Here is a 17909-nt window from a genome sequence, read left to right as displayed (position 1 = left end):
CTCACTTGAAAAATATTTGACAACAGAAGAAAACACTAACAGAGGTCTTGAATACTGTCTTCTAAGTTGTTAAAACAAGAAAAGCATTTTTTTTTTATTCTGTATATTTGTCATAATGTCAAGTATCTTCAGCTGCTATATCTTGTGAGGTTTTAGGCACAGCAACTTTGACTTTTTTGTTCTACAGCTACTTCCTTGTGTCCTTCAGGCCCTTTATGGAAGAGATTATTTTCAGTTATTACACAGAGTTTTAGAGTTACGTTCAAAACTTTTCAGTAGAAATTTCCAAGATTCTTAATAAAACCTCTGTTTTGACTTGTTTATTGTCTTAAGGTTATTTTATGTCCCCGTAAAGTCTCAGGAAAGAGCTCAGAGTCCTCTGGAGTTTCTCATTCTATTTCAGATTATTTTTCCATTTTATCCAAACATCTCCTGAATCTCTATTTGACTGAGACTGACATTGTCCATTTTGTATTCCTTGTCACATTCTTCTATGTTAAATGATTTCTTGGTATCAATTTTTCATCTATGCACACGAGTTTTTCTCCTGTATTAGACATCTCTATCCCTCATTCTATGCTCTCTTTTGGGGCTAGTTTTTCATTGTCAGTCAGGACTATTTCACATCACAGAGACCCTATTTACTCCCCTTTCCTAAGATTTCAGCTATAATTCTCAAGTGTCAATCTCATTTCTGCTCTGCCACATCAATATTTCTAACACACTGCTACAGATTACAGCTATGATTCAAAAGAGAAGAATTTTAGACACAGTAACATGCATAGAACTATATGGGTACAGAAAGTAAAAGTAACAGGAAAACACAAACAAGCAATCAGATAACTAATCTGTACAATCAAGATATTCAAATTTTAGTTTTCTGTAGTGCAACATACCTTTGGCTGGTGGTGGTTCTGTTTTTTTAGGGACACCAATGGGCACTTTTTCTTCTGGAATTTTCTTGGGCACCTCTGGCACTTTAAAGAAAACAGCATTCATTTTTTAAAATTAAAGCATTTAAAATATGCACATTGTAAAGAAGAAAGAGTATCACAAGAAGTATATCTGAAAGAAATTAAAGATATAAAAAGTGAGATGTCATGCAAAAAGTGTTATATACTGTTACATACTAATAGGATTTTGATAAATGAGTTTTGCTATAAACTCTAATGCTCAAGAGAAAAATCTCCTCCTCCAAAAGACACTATTATTAACATATAAGCTTTAGGGAGTGTTCTTCTTGTTTTTTTAGGTATAACAATATTTATTAATTTCTTAGGTACCTTGTACACTTTAAAGATATTAGTGTAGTCTTAAAAATTGCAAAAATTAAACATGCAATACAGAGACATAAGAAAAAACATATAGATATATAAGGATGTGACAGAACAAGCAGATGTATAAGGATGCTTTGACAACAGTTACAACTTCTGAGAAGTCTTCATGGTTGTACCCCTCTGGCAAAGAATAAGTTGGAAGTGACTTTGCTTGGGATCTTTTGTCATGCAGTTTTTGATTTGCTATGCTCCTCATAAAGGTGAAAAACAAGCTAAAGAAATCATGGCAAAAGTTGAACTTCAATGAAATGCCTTTTAAATGCTTGGCAGTGATTAGGGTGGGAAAAGCTGTGCTGCCATTGGCTTGACAGTTTTTAATGCCACTCAAGCTGCTAGTTCAGACAGACTTTTAAAATACCTGAATGAATTGTAACAGCTGGTTTCTGTGCAAATTCTATTTCCATTCAAAATGAAATCAATTGTCCCCTAAGTTCAACTTGAGGAACATGAAACAGAGGGATAGGATGTACTTCTTGCTAGAGCCTGATCAAATTTCTGAGGCTGTACCCATGAAGTGAAAACATGCTGTAAATTTCACCGAATATTAACATGTAGAGCTTTCCTTACTTCTAATCCCTTTTACTAGCTTCTGAGACAATTTCTGGTTTACTCTTGGGCAGAGTAAATAGATAAACTCAACTAATTTTTAATACTTTGACAGCAACAGTACAAGGGATGGAAGAAACTCATAGAAAAAGAATGAAAAGATATGCTGACCTATATACATTTGGCAGCTTCTGGCTTTTTAGGCAGAGTTTTTCTTCAGGAATACTTTTTTTAGGCAGTTCAGACACCTGAAAGCTATTTACTGATTTTGATTTCATGACTTAAACACTACTTGAGAAACAGAAAACAGAAAATAGGACACACACAACATAAATGCCACAAATCTGACACGTGGACCATGAACTATTAAATCAGAGACTGTGTAAGAAACAATAAATAAGTAAAGATGTTTATCACTGAAAGACCTCAGTTCTACCAGGCTCTCAAAGTACCTTTAGGCGGTGGAGATTCTGGTCTTTTAGGCACAGGAGTAGGTTCTGTTTTTTTAGGCATAGCAATAGGAACTTTTTCTCCTGGAACAGGTTTCCTAGTGGCTGCAGGCACTTTAAAGATATTAGTTCAGTTTAATGAGAGAAAGACATGTCATGCAAAATCTCAAGTTTTTTTCATATAAGTACTCAAATAAGTACACATAAGGCATTGAAAGAATGAATATAAGTATTAATTATGCTGAACAAGGACTAAAACACAAACATGAATAATTTAATTTTCCTGGAGTTCGAGACTTAGCAAATTGCAGGAAGAGGTGATGAAGGAGTCATATACCTCTAGGTGCTGGAGCCTCCTCTTTCCTATGAACAGTAGAAATTTCTTCTTCTATGTGAATCTCCTCATAAACTTCATGCACTTGAAAGATATTAGTTTAAACACTGAAATTAACTTGGAATATCTTCAGAAAACAAGACAACATTTTAGATAAATAAAAAATATAATCAAATATTCAAGCTCCTCTGAAGATATTCAAGTCTATTTTATATCCATGTGCAAAATTAGGATGCTTTCAAATTAGGGATGAAAAACCCCTCAAAACCCCTGACCTGTCCTCTGCAGTTTGTCAGAAGAAAGATGTGTGATGTGCCCTAAACTGAGCTACTACCTTGAGTGCAGAGGTAGGCCCTGTCTAGCTAAGGTCTGTCACTTAATTTTTTTCCCCTTTGGACAGATCTCAAGGAGCACTTAATATTAAAAATTAATTTTAGATATTAAAAATTAATTAATTTTACTGTTGCAAGTAACCAAAGCTGTTAAGTAAACTCTAGTTCATGATAAACAGAATGCTCTCAAAATATTTTATATATGAAAACATATTTTTTATCCTTCAAATCGTACTTAAAATTTCTTATACCTGTAAAGTGTGAAGGTTCTTCTTTGGGTACAGCAGGAGGTATTTTTTCTTTGTGGACAGCTTTCTTTCGTACTTCAGAAACTTAAAAATATTGGTTTATTTTAGAAATTTGCATTATAAAATAAGCAATACAGTTTCTTAAAAAAAACCCTGACATCTACTAGAACAATAGGAAAAATATATGGTATTGAGATGTGAATAAAAACCTCACCTTCTGGAGTCTCTTATTTTTCTAACTCCTAGTATTTATGGTTCTGAATATACTCTTCTCTGAAAAGATAGTAGGGGTTTTTTATGTTTAGCTGTTTATTTGTTTGTTTTTTCCTGGTTTTGTTTATTTGTGGGATATTTTTGTATGCATGTGTATGTGTGTTTAAGGACTTTTGGCACTAAAAAGGGTTTTATTTTTTGAAAATTTAAAAATTATCCATAAAAACAAAAGAAAAGAAATCCAGTTCAATTGACTAATTATTAGGCTTCCACCATGTGTAGAGCTCTTCAATTCTGAAATTGTGTAACAAAATATGTTTCTATTAAAAATTTTGTGGCTTTCTATTTTGTCGTGATTTAAACTCATACCTTAATCTTGACTTTCTTTAGGCCCTTGATATGGCTGAAAAGAGTGATTTTGCAAATAAGTTTCTCTCACAACCTTTTAGATTTTTTCCCCAATATATTGTCAGAGAAAGTATTTTGAGAAATAGAACATGACACATGACGTCAAAAAAATATAAGACCAGTCCCTGTCTAATCCCTGGATCTCCTGCCTACTAAATTTCAGTGTCTAATTTTGTCTTCCTGAATTTTAAATTCTTGATGCAGAATGTATCAATCTGTTTAAGCAACTGCTTATAGAAAACACAACAAAACAAAAGAACTCTAAAGTGTCTACATCATCTAGTTGTCTTGTTTAAGGAAAACAAGGAAGCTGGGTTTCTCACTTGGTATCTCACTTTCATAAGAGGTTAGAGAGAGTTAATTTGGAGGTAATGTACCTTTAGTTGGAGGAGCTTCTTCTGTAGGTACAGCAACAGGTATTTTCTTAAGTGGGACAGTTTTCTTTGTCACTGCAGACACTTCAAAGATATTACATTTTTTAAAGGACTTTATAATACACAGAGTGTAAGTAGCAAAGAAGCAATGACAGACATAGCATCTAAGGAAACATTAGAATGAAAACATTAAATAACAGAGTAGTACACAGATGGAATGATGGAGATGAATAATTTGTAGGAATGTGTTGCTTTACAGATTGCTTGAAGAGTTGGTTTACCTTTAGCTGCTGGAGCTTCTGGTTCACTAGGAGTAATAAAAGGCATCTTTTCTTCTGTTGGAACTTCTTCATAACCTTCAAGTTCTTTAAAGATATTAGTTTATTTTGTATACTTTAATATTAGTTACAAGACAGGAGTAGAAAGACAAAATAAAAACATGCAGAAATGCATATGGGCAAAGAGCTGTTTGAAAATGATTTATTTTAATATCTTTCAGCCTGATCATTGACTTACTACTGCTAGACATTACCATTCCCAATTAGTAAAATATATGTTTACAGAAAGATTTAATTTTATTTTCTAGTTTCCTAGTTCTGTGTATTAGACAGAATTTGTAACTGAATTTTGTATGTCTTCATTTGGTGTTAACTATCTCCATTTCAACTCAAATATAGGTGTTGCTCAGAATGGCTCTTAAACCACTGTCTATTTAAGTTCATTTCTTTACTCCAGTGTGACTCAAGTGCTTCCTGAATCAGAAACTTAGTTTATCTCTTACTTATGTATCTTTTTCACACTGTTATTAGAAAAAAAATAGCATTTTTAAAATGCTAAACTCCATTTTTACTTTTAATGTAACATTTTAAATTTAAAGTTTTTTAAATGCTGAATAATATCTAAATCTGTGGACATAGATGGTCTGAAAGATATGGATATAAGCTTCTTTTAAATAGTTTTTAAAATTAATTAAATATCTCACATTTTACAGAACAATATAGAGCATGACTTGATATATTCTCTGCAATTTACTATTTGGTAGATGTGTCATTGATGTACCTTCACAAAAAGGAGGCTCCTCTTCTCTAGGGATAATGGTGGGAACTTTCTCTTCAAGGACAGCTCTCTTGTGAAACTCAGGAACTTCAAAGATATTTGATATTTTTCTTTTAGTAAGTTCAAAGTAATTTTCAACTTTTAACCTCCCAAACAGAAATAAACTCAGAAAACTAAGTCATTTTGAGGTCTTGGAAACTTCTGCAGAATTAAATGATACAGTTCAAGAACTGCCTTCCTGGAGCAATGAACTATGTGAAGAAATTCATAGTTTCAGCTCTCAAAGAGAGAGCCATTTTCTTTCCTTAGTGCATTGTCATGCTCTTCCTCCTGGTTTGTGTAACAGCTTTAATAGCTTTAACTCACTGGCTCTTGCCCTATTACTTCTTCACCAATGTCATGACCTGTGTATTGGTAACAAACCCCCAGTTTAAACGAAATTCAAACTATATTATAAATAGAAAAGCACTGAGGCTTTACATACTGGTGGTGTAAACAGCAGTACCTCCTCAACATGTTTTCATTCATAATTCAATGATTTACTGTCTAGAACATATCTGAAATGTTTGCATAGAATTTGGGATTTATCACTTAGATTTCAATCTCCAGTTAGAAACTGGGTACTTTTGCAGTGGCATAAAACACCTGAAAATTTTTAATGATGTTAGCTGGGAAAAACGACACAAATATTTCCTCTCCATAAAATCTCATGTCAAAGCCTCTTTTACCTTTCATTGGTGGAACTTCTATTTCAGGTGTACGTGTAGGTTTCTTTTCTTCAGGGACAGGTCTTTTGAGATCATCTGGCCCTTTAAGATATAATTTATTTTTAGGGCTTTCAAAGCTACTTGAAAGAAGTTAGAAAGAAGAGCAAGTCTAACAAGGAAGACTCTTGAAACATGAAAGAATTAAATCCTTCCTGAAAGAACATTTGTGTTAATTTTCAAGATTAGACAGAAGAATAACATATTAAAACATACGTTCTTGAAAGATTCCTTTCCAGAAGAAATAAAGATACTATTTCTTTCTGAACTATTTTCATGTGCAAGTTAAAGACAGTACACACATTTTTTAAAGTGACTCTAACATGTTGTCAACAAATGACTTGAAACAAACAAACAAAAAAGACCCAAAGACAACCAGATGAAAAACACCCACTGTGGGGACATAAAACATAAGCACATGTTTCTCAACAAATAATGAGGATAAAAGACTGCAATTAGAATTCATGCTTCACAAGGATGATGAAGAGGAAGTATACCTTTAGCTGGTGGAGGCATTTCCTTTTTAAGAATAGCAGGTGGTACTTTTTCTCTTGTAACAGGTTTCTTCGGCACTGCTGGCACTTTAAAGACAGTGGTAGTTTTTTAAAGAACATTTGCAGTAGGAGTATTATGTAAGAATAGATGTTAAACAAAAAGCAAACAATGCAGAGTCAGAAAACTTAGCAAAACACAAAAATATTTCTCAAATACATAAATACATGCAATAGAAAAGAGGCCACGTATCTGGACTATTTTGCTTGGATTAACACAGTTAGAGTTTCAGTATTCAGTGAAAGAAAAGCACTCCTGTTGTTGGATAAATTTTGAATAGGGATAAGCCTTAACAATTAGGTTTCATCTAGTATCAGCACTAATAAATGGCAGCTGGGAATACAGTAAGGTTTCAATTTCCTGTCAACTAACTCGAAGCTTTTCTGTAAAAACAAACAAGTCAACTAATCCACCTTTTCCCACTGACTTAATTCTGACAGTTCATATGAGAAATAACTATAAAAGTTAGCAATAAATGAATTTTAGGCAAATTTATTGCTATGAACAGAAAATCACAGAACTCTGGACTAGTGCAGTAACTTCTCAAGTGCTCGCTGACAATTTCTATTCATGACACTTAAGTTTTATAAAGCCTGATGAAGAGAATACCTATTAAGATAGCACACACTCCAGCACATCATGAGGGTAAAGGAAGTTCTATTTTTTTTCGGATTCTGCAGGAAACTAGAGTTTCAACGATTAGCTTTAAAATATTGCTTATGTTGTGATGGCAAAAATTAAATTGAGGTACTAACTTCATCCCCTTTGTCTCCAGAAAGTAATGTGTTTGATTTTTGTTGTGTTAAAGAAATATTTTTTTTAGTAATCTGTCTTTAATAGTTCTGTGAAATAAAGCTAAGAATCTAGCAGTCAAATGAGAATAGGTAAAGTACTGATTTTGGGGATTCAGACTCATGCAGAAGGCTCTGTTTTCTAATTTATCTGATGAATGATGTACCTTTAGCTGGTGGAGCTTCTCTTTTAAGAGCAGGTACTTTTTCTTCTGGCAGAGGTCTTTTGGGCAACTCAGGCACTTTAAAAAATATGTCATTATGGATTATAAGTTATTTATGAAGAAAAAGATACAAAGACAGCAAGCAGAGGAATCACTTATTTGTAGAGGAACCATCTCATCATTTAGGCAGAAAAAAGGGAGCATTCGTCTCAGAATTCTTGAATAATGAAATAAGAAATATCAATGTGCATCTTTTTGGTACATTGTATACGCACTTCCTGTTTGGTGTGAGATCCTATGATCATAAATTTAAATGATGGGAAGGAAGGTTCTAAATGAGTCCTAATATCTTTGTAACTCACAGGAGCTAAACTGGACAAAATAATTAAATATTAATGCATAAGAGGTAATTCAGGTTGAAGCTGAATTACATCAGAAGATTAACATTTTCTCTGCTTGTGTTGTATCTCCACTAGTTCCCTCTTGGGCAGTCAGATAGGGAACCCTCCCCTCTTACGCTGAAGGGAATTCCTTAGGAAGGACTAGGATAGAGACAGCCTTTGAACTGATTTATCATTACTAGCAACAGACACACATAGAACTACAAACAAGGAAAATATAAGTAAACACCCATAGGAGGCTTAAGCAGTAACTGAAAACTCAACACACTGTAAGAACAAAGAAGTCATGACTTGATTTACCTATAGCTGGTTTGGTCTCATAAGCCTCCTCATATACCTCCTCATATTTCTCATAGATCTCTTCCTTCTCCTTAAACTCATACTGTTCATAGATGTCTCTCTCCTCAGCCTCTGCTTCATATTCCTGTTCCAGAATTTCCTTATATCCCTCAGGTTCTTCAGGCTCCTCATACGCCTCAATTTCTTCAGCTTCATGAATCTTCTCAAACTCTTCAATGCTTTCGTATGTCTCATACTTCTCATACTCTTCATAGGCATACTCATACTTCTCCACCACAGGTGCCGGAGCAGGGACTTTTTCTTTCCGTACAAGTTTCTTGGATACTTCAGGCACTTTAGAAACAGTGTTATTGTTACTACCTGACAATTTATTTTTTTATTTTTTTACAGTTAGCCAAGATAATTGACAAAGAACAGAGAATGTGCATGATAACCTCAAGCATAAGTTACATTAAATTATAAAACCATGCTTTCTGAAAAAAAAAATATATATTATAAAAGATTTTAGAATGAGGAGGAAAAAATATCTTTGGGAGAAATAAGAGCAAATATATCTGTACCTTTGGTTGGTGTCGGTTCTTTGGGTTTGGGCACAACAGCTTGCACTTTCTCTTCTGCCACAGCTCTTTTACGCACCTCCATGACTTTAAAGATACAGATTTTGTTTAGGAATTTAAAAACACCAAATCACCTTAGAGCAGTGCAAGCAGAAAAGCACAAGAAACAGAGCTTCATGGTTCAGCAATGCAAACATTGAAAATGAAGGGTTTTACCATAAATTCAAACAAAGATCTTGTACAACACAGACAAAAGTTAGAAAAAAGAAGGTCAAGGGTATTCCTAGCATAAATATTAATTATAAGGAGAGCATATACCTTTTGCAGCTGGGACCTCCACTTTTTCAGGGGAAGCAGCCAGCACCTTCTCTTCAGGAGCAACCTTCTTAGGCATCTTGGGTACTTTAAAGATAAGACCTAACTTCAGTGTACTTTTGCACAATTTTTAAATGGACACAAAGCCAGAAGTTTACGAACAACAGAGCAGAAACTTACAAACAAGCAAATAGCATAGTGACAAATACAACACAGGACAGAAATACTAAAGTGTCCCTTGCTAAACTATACTTGGATCAGGAACATTATCAGTTAATCATTACAGCATTTACAATCTGCAGTACCTTTGGCTGACGGAGCTGGCACCTTTTTAGGAACAGGTTCTTTCACTTCAGGAATGGGTTTCTTAGGCATCTCAGGAACTTTAAAGATATGTTATTTTAAGAATGTCAGTCACCAGTAGTATGAGAAAGAGAACAGAAAACATGTACAAAGAGACATAATAAGAACTAATCTGCAGAATATATTTTTAAAAGATGAAACAGAAAATTAAACAAAAGACACTACACCCACGGGCAGACTTCTTGAGAAACTGAAGTAATTTTAGAGCTTGTTTTCTGGTTGAAATTTGACAGGAACTCTGAGATATCAATACAGAAATGCAGCAGGGACACAAAGCTAACATAAATAACAAACAAACTAAACAGAGAGACTGAATGAGAATAACAACACATTATTAACATGCACCTTTTGATGGAGAAAGTTCCAGTTTCTCAGGTGGAGGTATAGGTGTTTTTTCCTTGGGGACAGGTTTCTTAGGAATCTCTGGCTCTTTAAAGATATTATTTTGCAAACACGTGTTAAAATTGCTTTCAGAGCAGTAAAAGCGTGAACATGGAAACAAGATAAAAACATAGAACAAGACCACTAAGTCCCCCCAGACCATATATAAGAGTTACACAGAACAAGAAATGGAGATGAATTTTAACGAACACAAAAGATGTCATGAGTGACTTGCAAGAAAAGATCATGTACCTTTTTCTGGTACAATTTCCTCTGGAATGAATTCCTCTTCTTCTTTCTCAGGAACAAAAATGGGAACCTTTTCTTCAGACACAACCTTCTTTGTAACCTCAGGCACTTTGAAGATATTATTGCAAGAAATTTACTTTCACAACATCACAGAGAAAAATCCATAACGTGAAACACAAAGACACCAACTTTAAAGTAACAATAGAAATAAAAATAGGGGAAACTACTGAGTATTTTTTACTCCCTGAAAACAGCTATGGGTAATTGGGTTACACGGATTATATGAGGACTAGCACTTTTTCCTGATTTTTAATTTCAGTGTCATTGCAAAGAGTAAATATTGGCAAGATATGCTACAAAACAGAGGTTAAAGAAGATTATTAGCATTAAAGTTCTTCACATAAAAACTTTTCTGTTTCTGGTATTTTTGTGTGTGTTTGGGTGGGGTTTTTTTGTTTGTTTTCTTTTTCTTCTCCTAAAATACTCAGTTGCTGAGGTGGAATCTGTTTGGCATGCTACAGTGGCCTTTGCAATAGTCTGCCTCCACTTTGAATTTCACATTTAGGGTATAGGAGATGGTTATTAGTATGACCAGTTGTAAATTGATGTAATTTTTTTCATAAGTTTAACTAAAACCCTTGAGAATTTAGCTTATTTTCAAGGTACATGTAAGAGTCATCTCCCTAAACTGAAGAAACTCCAGGTAAAGGGCCATAAAATTCAATTTCAGCTATTTTGTTTAAGGAAAAGTTAAATGATTTTAAAAATTATTTCTGGATGATATTATCACAAGGAATTATTTCTTTCATGGTAATCACTTGCAGTGGAAAAAAGCAGATCATTCAAGGCCTGATTCTCAGCCAGCTACAGTCGATAACAGAACAGACAAGCCCTGTTCTGAGCCCCAACACTGCTCACTACAGGGAAGCAGCAAGTGCTATAACCAAGGACCTGAATTCACTTGTGTATAAACTGAATGTTAAAATTAGGTTCCACTGAACAATGAAAATAAGAGGGAGAGGAATTGTCTGCATACACCACAATGTGATATACCTTTAGCTGATGGAATTTTCTTTACTTTAGGAACTGCAACAGGTACTTGTTCTTCTGGGATAGCTCTCTTGGGCACCTCTGGCACTTTAAAGATATTGTTTTGATAAGAAGTTGGTAATTGTTTTTAGAACATCAAAACTATCAAAACTACAGAACAAAGTCACATAAACCAGAAAGAAGAAGAAGAAAATTCCTGTCAGAAGGTTAATTACATCAAGCTTAAAATAATCACTGGTGGTGAAGATCTATTAATGAATTGAACTAAGCTCTCATAATCTTCAAGAAGGAATGCTGTACCTCTTGCTGGCATCTCTGGAACCTTTTCCTCTTCTTCAGGAACAAACATAGGTACCTCTTCACTGGGACGTCTTGGTTTTTCTGGCACTTTAAAGATAGTTTTTAATTGCAGAGGACTTAGACACAACATACACAGAAGCTAAAGACTATAAATTAGCAGTACATTTGTCACACACTGCTATGACACTTCAGTCAAATTCTAACAACAAATGCACAGAAACAAGAACAAGCATTATCCACATGTTCAACTATAGGAAGCAGTACCTTTCGCTGGTGGAGGTTCTGGCTTTTTATGTACAGGGACAGGTACTGCCTTTTCTGGAACCTTCTTGGGCACTTCAGGCACTTTAAAGACATTTTTTGTTTAGGGAATTAATTTTCAGTGTAACATAAAACCTAGTAAAAAGATAACTATATCTGATATTAAGATAACTAGATGAATATGGTAAAATTTTGTCTTGTGTGAAAGTTAACATTGATTTTATCCACAGATTTATGCACAGATGTAAACTTACAAATATACAGAGACTATAGAACTACAAACTGGTGTTGCAAGGCTAAGGGGGATGTCTGGCTATTTAGGTAATTTTTTTATCTTTTGGAGCATCTGTTTTTGAAACAGCGAGTCCTTTAAATTGATTTAGATATATAAGATCCAAAAGACAGAGACAATGCAAAACACAAAGACATTTTCGAAGTGTAGAGTAAGGAAAGACCCCATGACTGACAGACACAGACACAACAGTGTCCTGATCAAACAGCTCAGGGAGTGTTTCAAACACATTAGGCTGAAGAAAGGGATTGTTACTGGCAGTAACAATCTTCTTAAAAGATGAAGAAACAAAAACAGGATCACACAGTTGAACCAGAAAATGTTGTACCTTTGGCTGGTGGAGGCTCTTCCACTTTTCTAGGCACTGGGACATGTACCTTCTCTTCTGGCACAAGTTTCTTTGGTACTTCAGGCACTTGAAAAAATATGATTGTAGCTTTAGAATTTCATTTTTGAGACATAAGGTTAAGAACATTGATATGAACCAATAAAGTTGGATGACAAAGAAGAACTGACAAGAATAGAAAACTTTCTTCACTCTACATCACATACAAAAAAAGACTGAGGCTTTTTTTTTTTTTTTATACAGCATTCAGTCAAGAGCTCTATCAAGTCATATACCTTTGGCTGGTGTAACATCCTTCTTTTTTGGGACAGGAACAGGAACCTTCTCTTCTGGCACAGGTTTCTTTGGCACTTCTGGAACTTAGTAAGATATCAATAAATATTGAGCTTAGCATGAAAATCTAAAACAATGTGACATACAAACCAGTCACACTAACACAATTAAACACAAACAGAAAGAACCACAGTCCTTAAGAGTAATTTTTTTTTTATCCTAGTTTTTAACAAGTGAGAAGATAAATGAATGCTAGAAGATCTTTCTGATCACAGATAATTACAAGTGCATATACCTTTAGCTGGGGGAGCTTCCTTCTTCGGCACTTGGACTTTCTTCTCAGGTACAGGTTTCTTTGGCACCTCGGGCACTTCAAAAACATGATTTTGGTTAAAAAAATAAGCCATAAGCTACTCAAAACAGAAATGAAACAAAAAAGGCAGCAAATATTTCTTATGAAGACCCCTCTCCCAAAAGAACAGAAAAAAGTAATAAGCAATTAAGGTAATTATCTGAAAAATAATGTGAATTACATATTCAGAGGATGTCTTCTAACATAAAGAGATGGTGTATACCTTTTGCTGGAGGAGGTTCTTTTTTCTTCTGAAGAATAGGTATTTTTTCTTCTGGAGCAGGCTTCTTGGGAACCTCAGGCACTTGAAAGATACCATTAATGTTTTAGGTATTTACTTCCATAACAACAGGAACATAAAGTGCAAACTAACATCACAAATACATCACAAATACATAATCATGCAAGCAAACATCACATACTCCAAACAAAGAGCTATGATTTAAAAGGGTTTTATCATTAAGACAAAATAAAATAACAAACACATCATATTAGCTGCTATTATGTCCATTTCCCCTGCTCAGCCATTGAGGCCATCAATAAAAACGTTTTCAAGGACTTTTTGGCTGATCAGAAGATTAAGTCAGAGTTGGACTTTTTTGAACCAGCTATTAAAAACATGTTCCCAATGCTCGTCAGGCATGTAATAGGTTGCATCTGGTCATATTCTTTTACATATATTAAATATAAATTGCTGACTACACTTTCTTCCTGAAAAAGTTCCAAGAGCTTTCTCTGTGCAAAAACCCCAAGCAGATCTAGTTTATCAACTGACTAACTTCAAGCACAGAACTGTACATTATAAATACCCAGCAGTTTATACCACAATTTGTTGGGTAAATGAAATGCTTTTTAAAAAATCCCTTTACTCTTCTGAAGTCAACTGACTTTTCCTTTAACTGCAGTGAGACAAAGGTTTAATCTAAAATGTATCTAAACTTTTGTTTGTACTCCAAACCCCAGAAATGTCCATACAAATTCTACAATGACAGAAGAATAATTCCACTGGCTCCGAGAATACTGAAGAAAATTTGTAGCACATATGAAGTAAAATTAGCTACATTGAGAAATTCAGTGGAAATTTCAGCAAACACTAATCTTCCTGTTCAGGATTAACCTGGCTTTTGCAGTGTACAGCCTCATCTTTTCTCCTGTTTATGACAAAATTTCCACTGCAAACAATGTTAGATATAATTTTGACATTTATTAATTAGTCAAAAGAAATTCTGAACTTCTTTGATGGAAAAAGACACTACGGAATGATTTGGATCAGGGCTGAAAATGATTCTCTTAGATGAATTTGTAACTTTGGAAAATTGGATATACATGATCTGTATCTTTATATTATGATGCAGAAAGGCTTTATTACCAAGATCTTGGCATGACCTAGTTCTCCTAAGTAGTGAATATTATGTTCATCCTGTACTAACAATGTGGAAAATTTATACCCATACCATAAAAATTAGTCCTAAGGAAAACACCTGAAACTAAGATTATTTAAATATGGATATTTTTCTTTTTCATGAAAGGATACTATTCCTTTCAAGACAGAAATAAACATTAACCACTGGGCTTCCTAAGATTTCTGGAAAGAATTCAGTGTGACTTGTGTTCCTAAATCACTCATTTTCAAATGCCCTAGCTAATTTCTAGATAAATATATTTTTTATCTATGATTGCAGACTTTACATAAGCATTTTTAAGTATTTCAAGCACAGTCTGATAGCAAAATTGGACCCAAATGAGGATGAAATTAAGCTTGGTTAAATTTCCGTAGTAGGTTATACAGAGTACATATCAAAGAGGAATGAACAAGCATAACATGGAACATTTGAATTTATGGAGATACTAGTAAAGAGTAGATATAGATCCATCACATGTTTTCTGCACTACATAATAATCAATAAACATCCTAAAAAATGCACACTGTAAAGCACACTGCAACATTTCAAAACAAAAGTTTGGGATTTTCATAGAATGAAAAGATACTGCTTTTTCTCACACAAACCCTGGAGTTAAAATATACCTCTAGCTGGTAGGGGAGCCTTCTCTTCATACTGAGGAACCTGTGGCTCTTCCTCCTCATATTCAGCAACTTCCTCTTCATAATAAGCAGCTTCCTCTTCATAATGGGTGACTTCTTCCTCTTCATACTGAGGAGCTTCTTCCTCTTCATACTGAGGAGCTTCTTCTTCTTCATACTGAGGAACTTCTTCCTCATAGTGACGAACTTCTTCGTAATGGCGAACTTCCTCCTTGTAGTGGATTACCTCCTCCTCGTACCTGGTGGTGTCTTCCTCCTCGTACCTCGGGATCTCCTCTTCCTCTTCATACTGAGGAACTTCCACGTATGATTTTTCTTTTCGGACAACTGTCTTGCGTACTTCAGGCACTTAAAAAGATACCAATTTAAAGAACCTTAAAATTTAGCACATAGGTCTTACTAATAGTAAGGATCACAAGGCATTGTCAACTAAGAATTAACAAAAGGAAGAACATTCCATAGAAAACAAATCAGTACTCACTTTACATGGAACATACAAGACACAAAAAACATTTATATCATATTTCAATACTCTATCCAGTATACCTTTGGCTGGCGGTCTTGCCATTTTTTTAGGAGGATAAATTGGTACTCTTTCTTCAATGATAGCCCTCTCTGGTACATCAGGCACTTAAAAGATACAGTACAATTACATTTAAGAATTTTTAGATGTAAATTGTTTAAAAGCAGAAGTATTCTTGGCAAGAAACAGAAAAAGATATCTTACAAACACATGGCTGACATGTAAAAGACAAGCATGCTTATTGTCACTGGGCAGGTAGCTAGGGAAGTCATTAGGCTTCTTTTCAATTAAGAAACAACAAACTTTTCAAGATACCAATATAAGCAGCTGATATGATTCCTGCTTCATTCACTGCTGTCAACAGTGGAGTTAAGTTTGCTGATGGGCAGAACTCAAAATCCAGAGCCATCCAACTACAAAATCAATAAACACCATTGTTCTCTGTAGCAGCTCCTCTTCTCTCCACAGCAACGGTACTTTGCATTACCTCAGAAAGAGGTCAAAAGTCCTCATTCACTGACAACAAAAGACTTGTATAGGAAACTCTAGATGAAGGTGAAGGAACACGTGGAGAAAAACTCTAACAATAGATAAGAGCTCTGGTCTAATTAAAAGCAAAAGAATGACTTGCTCAGTGAGGAAGGTGTTTTTCCTCTTCTGTCAATTACTTTATGAAATGACTTGCTGGTTCTGACATGGCAAGGAGCCATTCCTTGTAAAAGCAGGACCATTTCCAAAAGATGAAGATGTGGGTATGTTCAGTTTTTATGATTTATTTAGGAAAGAATGCTATGTTTAAGCAGCATATTCTCTTTTACAGAAGTGTGTGGGTCTTGTCTTCTGAGACAGGTGTCTTGGAAAGTTTTTGACCAACATAACTGGAAACTGCACAAAAAATTACCTTGGCATTTTAAGATCTGGCAGACTTGCCAGGTTGGAGAATAACTGTGGCATTTTCTTAACAGATTTGGGATTTTTTTCTGACCTTAAGAGATGGAATCCAATCTGTCAGTGACAGATTTGAGAATTTCTAGAAGCTTTATTCATGACAAGCTACAGTGAGCATAGATGAGTGGCTTCCACAAGTCTTGATGCTCGGTGTTATATTTGGGGCGATGTGAAGACTCATTAACTCTCCAGGAATTTTCTGACAGAGTCCTCCTTGATATTTAATTATAAATGCCAGGTACATTCACACTTGAAATCTTAAACTAAAACTGGTTGGAACTGATACTTTGGTGGATTTGAAAATAAAATCTGCATTGTGCATGAGTGCCCTTTTCAGAAAGCTCAGGTTCCTCGGATTCTTTTTTTCCAGCTAAAACACCACTGTTTGGTACCCCATTAGAGAGCTGTTGCATTTAATGTCTTTCTGCCTTGACCCTTTTCTTTCCAGACCAGATGGCACGTTATACCTGCCTTACAGAGAACCAAAGATTGTTTTTCATCATACTCATAGTACGCTTGTCTCCCCATCTTTGGAGACTAAATGGATAATTTAACTTCACACTGATTTGTCTGTATTAATCTTTCATGATATGAATATGATAATGCCATTTATCAACAGTATCAGATCTAAAAGTAGTAAGTGTGAGGCATCTTGTGGGTCATTTCTCACAAATCAATTGATAGTCTGCAAAAGTGAAAGAGCAATAAATTTTCTTTTAAGGCTGTGGACTGTTAAGCTGGCAGATCAGTTTCATTGGATTGTGTTAAGCGTCTAGCCATGTAGGTAACAGAAGAGCTGAACATTTTTTCTTTAACCTTTAGATTTAGGTGAGGAGTTGTTTTTATAGAACAGGAAAGGACTGTCTTTTCAGAATAGTAAAGCATGTTAATTTAAATGAAAGCAAAAACTATCTCCTGTTTCCCCTCAAAGGTCAGACAGGTGGCAAGATTTAAAAAGGAGAACCTAATGAAATTATTTGGATTCCACTATAAGAACAGCATTAAGCCAAGAGGAAAGAATGAAACATTTTGCAAGAATGAAATACTGTCCTGCGTGATTCTACAAACTTCACTTTCATGATAAACTGTTAATAGCAAAGGACACAAAATTATGTTTTATTCTCTCTGGGTTTTTTTACTAGATGACAAGATGTAACTTTGGATACAGAATCTTTTTAGTCTTCATACCTGTGTATGAAATCTCCTTTTCTGTGTGGAGGGAAACGGATACTTCCTCTGACATAGCCCAATGTTCTTCTTCTGTTGGTACTTCAAAGACAGAGTCTAACATTAATTTTTTTTCTGGTGTAATATCATGTAAAATAATAAATATCCCACTTGAAGTTTCTTAGAAAAATATTATTTCCTGACACAACCCATACCCAG

General features: G+C 34.6%; 1 protein-coding gene across 1 annotated transcript in view; it reads right to left on the bottom strand.

Moving 5' to 3' along the window:
• Positions 1-17909, bottom strand: part of TTN (titin) — a 241187-nt gene that overhangs the window by 122236 nt on the left and 101042 nt on the right. Inside the window, exons 128-153 of the mRNA XM_066189851.1 lie at positions 17712-17792; positions 15599-15682; positions 15035-15400; positions 13232-13312; positions 12952-13026; positions 12659-12742; positions 12366-12452; positions 11749-11829; positions 11485-11571; positions 11188-11271; positions 10138-10242; positions 9850-9933; positions 9447-9524; positions 9145-9228; positions 8830-8913; positions 8270-8602; positions 7572-7646; positions 6559-6642; positions 6026-6106; positions 5301-5384; positions 4523-4606; positions 4245-4325; positions 3250-3330; positions 2670-2750; positions 2336-2446; positions 897-977 (exon numbers count right to left, since the gene is read on the bottom strand). Of these exons, the coding sequence (XP_066045948.1) occupies positions 897-977; positions 2336-2446; positions 2670-2750; positions 3250-3330; positions 4245-4325; positions 4523-4606; positions 5301-5384; positions 6026-6106; positions 6559-6642; positions 7572-7646; positions 8270-8602; positions 8830-8913; positions 9145-9228; positions 9447-9524; positions 9850-9933; positions 10138-10242; positions 11188-11271; positions 11485-11571; positions 11749-11829; positions 12366-12452; positions 12659-12742; positions 12952-13026; positions 13232-13312; positions 15035-15400; positions 15599-15682; positions 17712-17792 (2721 nt within the window). The remainder of the gene's footprint in view (positions 1-896; positions 978-2335; positions 2447-2669; positions 2751-3249; positions 3331-4244; positions 4326-4522; positions 4607-5300; positions 5385-6025; positions 6107-6558; positions 6643-7571; positions 7647-8269; positions 8603-8829; positions 8914-9144; positions 9229-9446; positions 9525-9849; positions 9934-10137; positions 10243-11187; positions 11272-11484; positions 11572-11748; positions 11830-12365; positions 12453-12658; positions 12743-12951; positions 13027-13231; positions 13313-15034; positions 15401-15598; positions 15683-17711; positions 17793-17909) is intronic.

The sequence above is a fragment of the Chamaea fasciata genome, unplaced genomic scaffold (genome assembly GCF_029207755.1).
Source record: "Chamaea fasciata isolate MVZ Bird 193981 ecotype frontalis unplaced genomic scaffold, bChaFas1.0.hap1 SCAF_8, whole genome shotgun sequence".
In the NCBI taxonomy this organism is placed as follows: domain Eukaryota; kingdom Metazoa; phylum Chordata; class Aves; order Passeriformes; family Sylviidae; genus Chamaea; species Chamaea fasciata.
The sequence above is the reverse complement of the archived record's forward strand: the minus strand, read 5'-3'. Positions and strand labels throughout refer to the sequence as shown.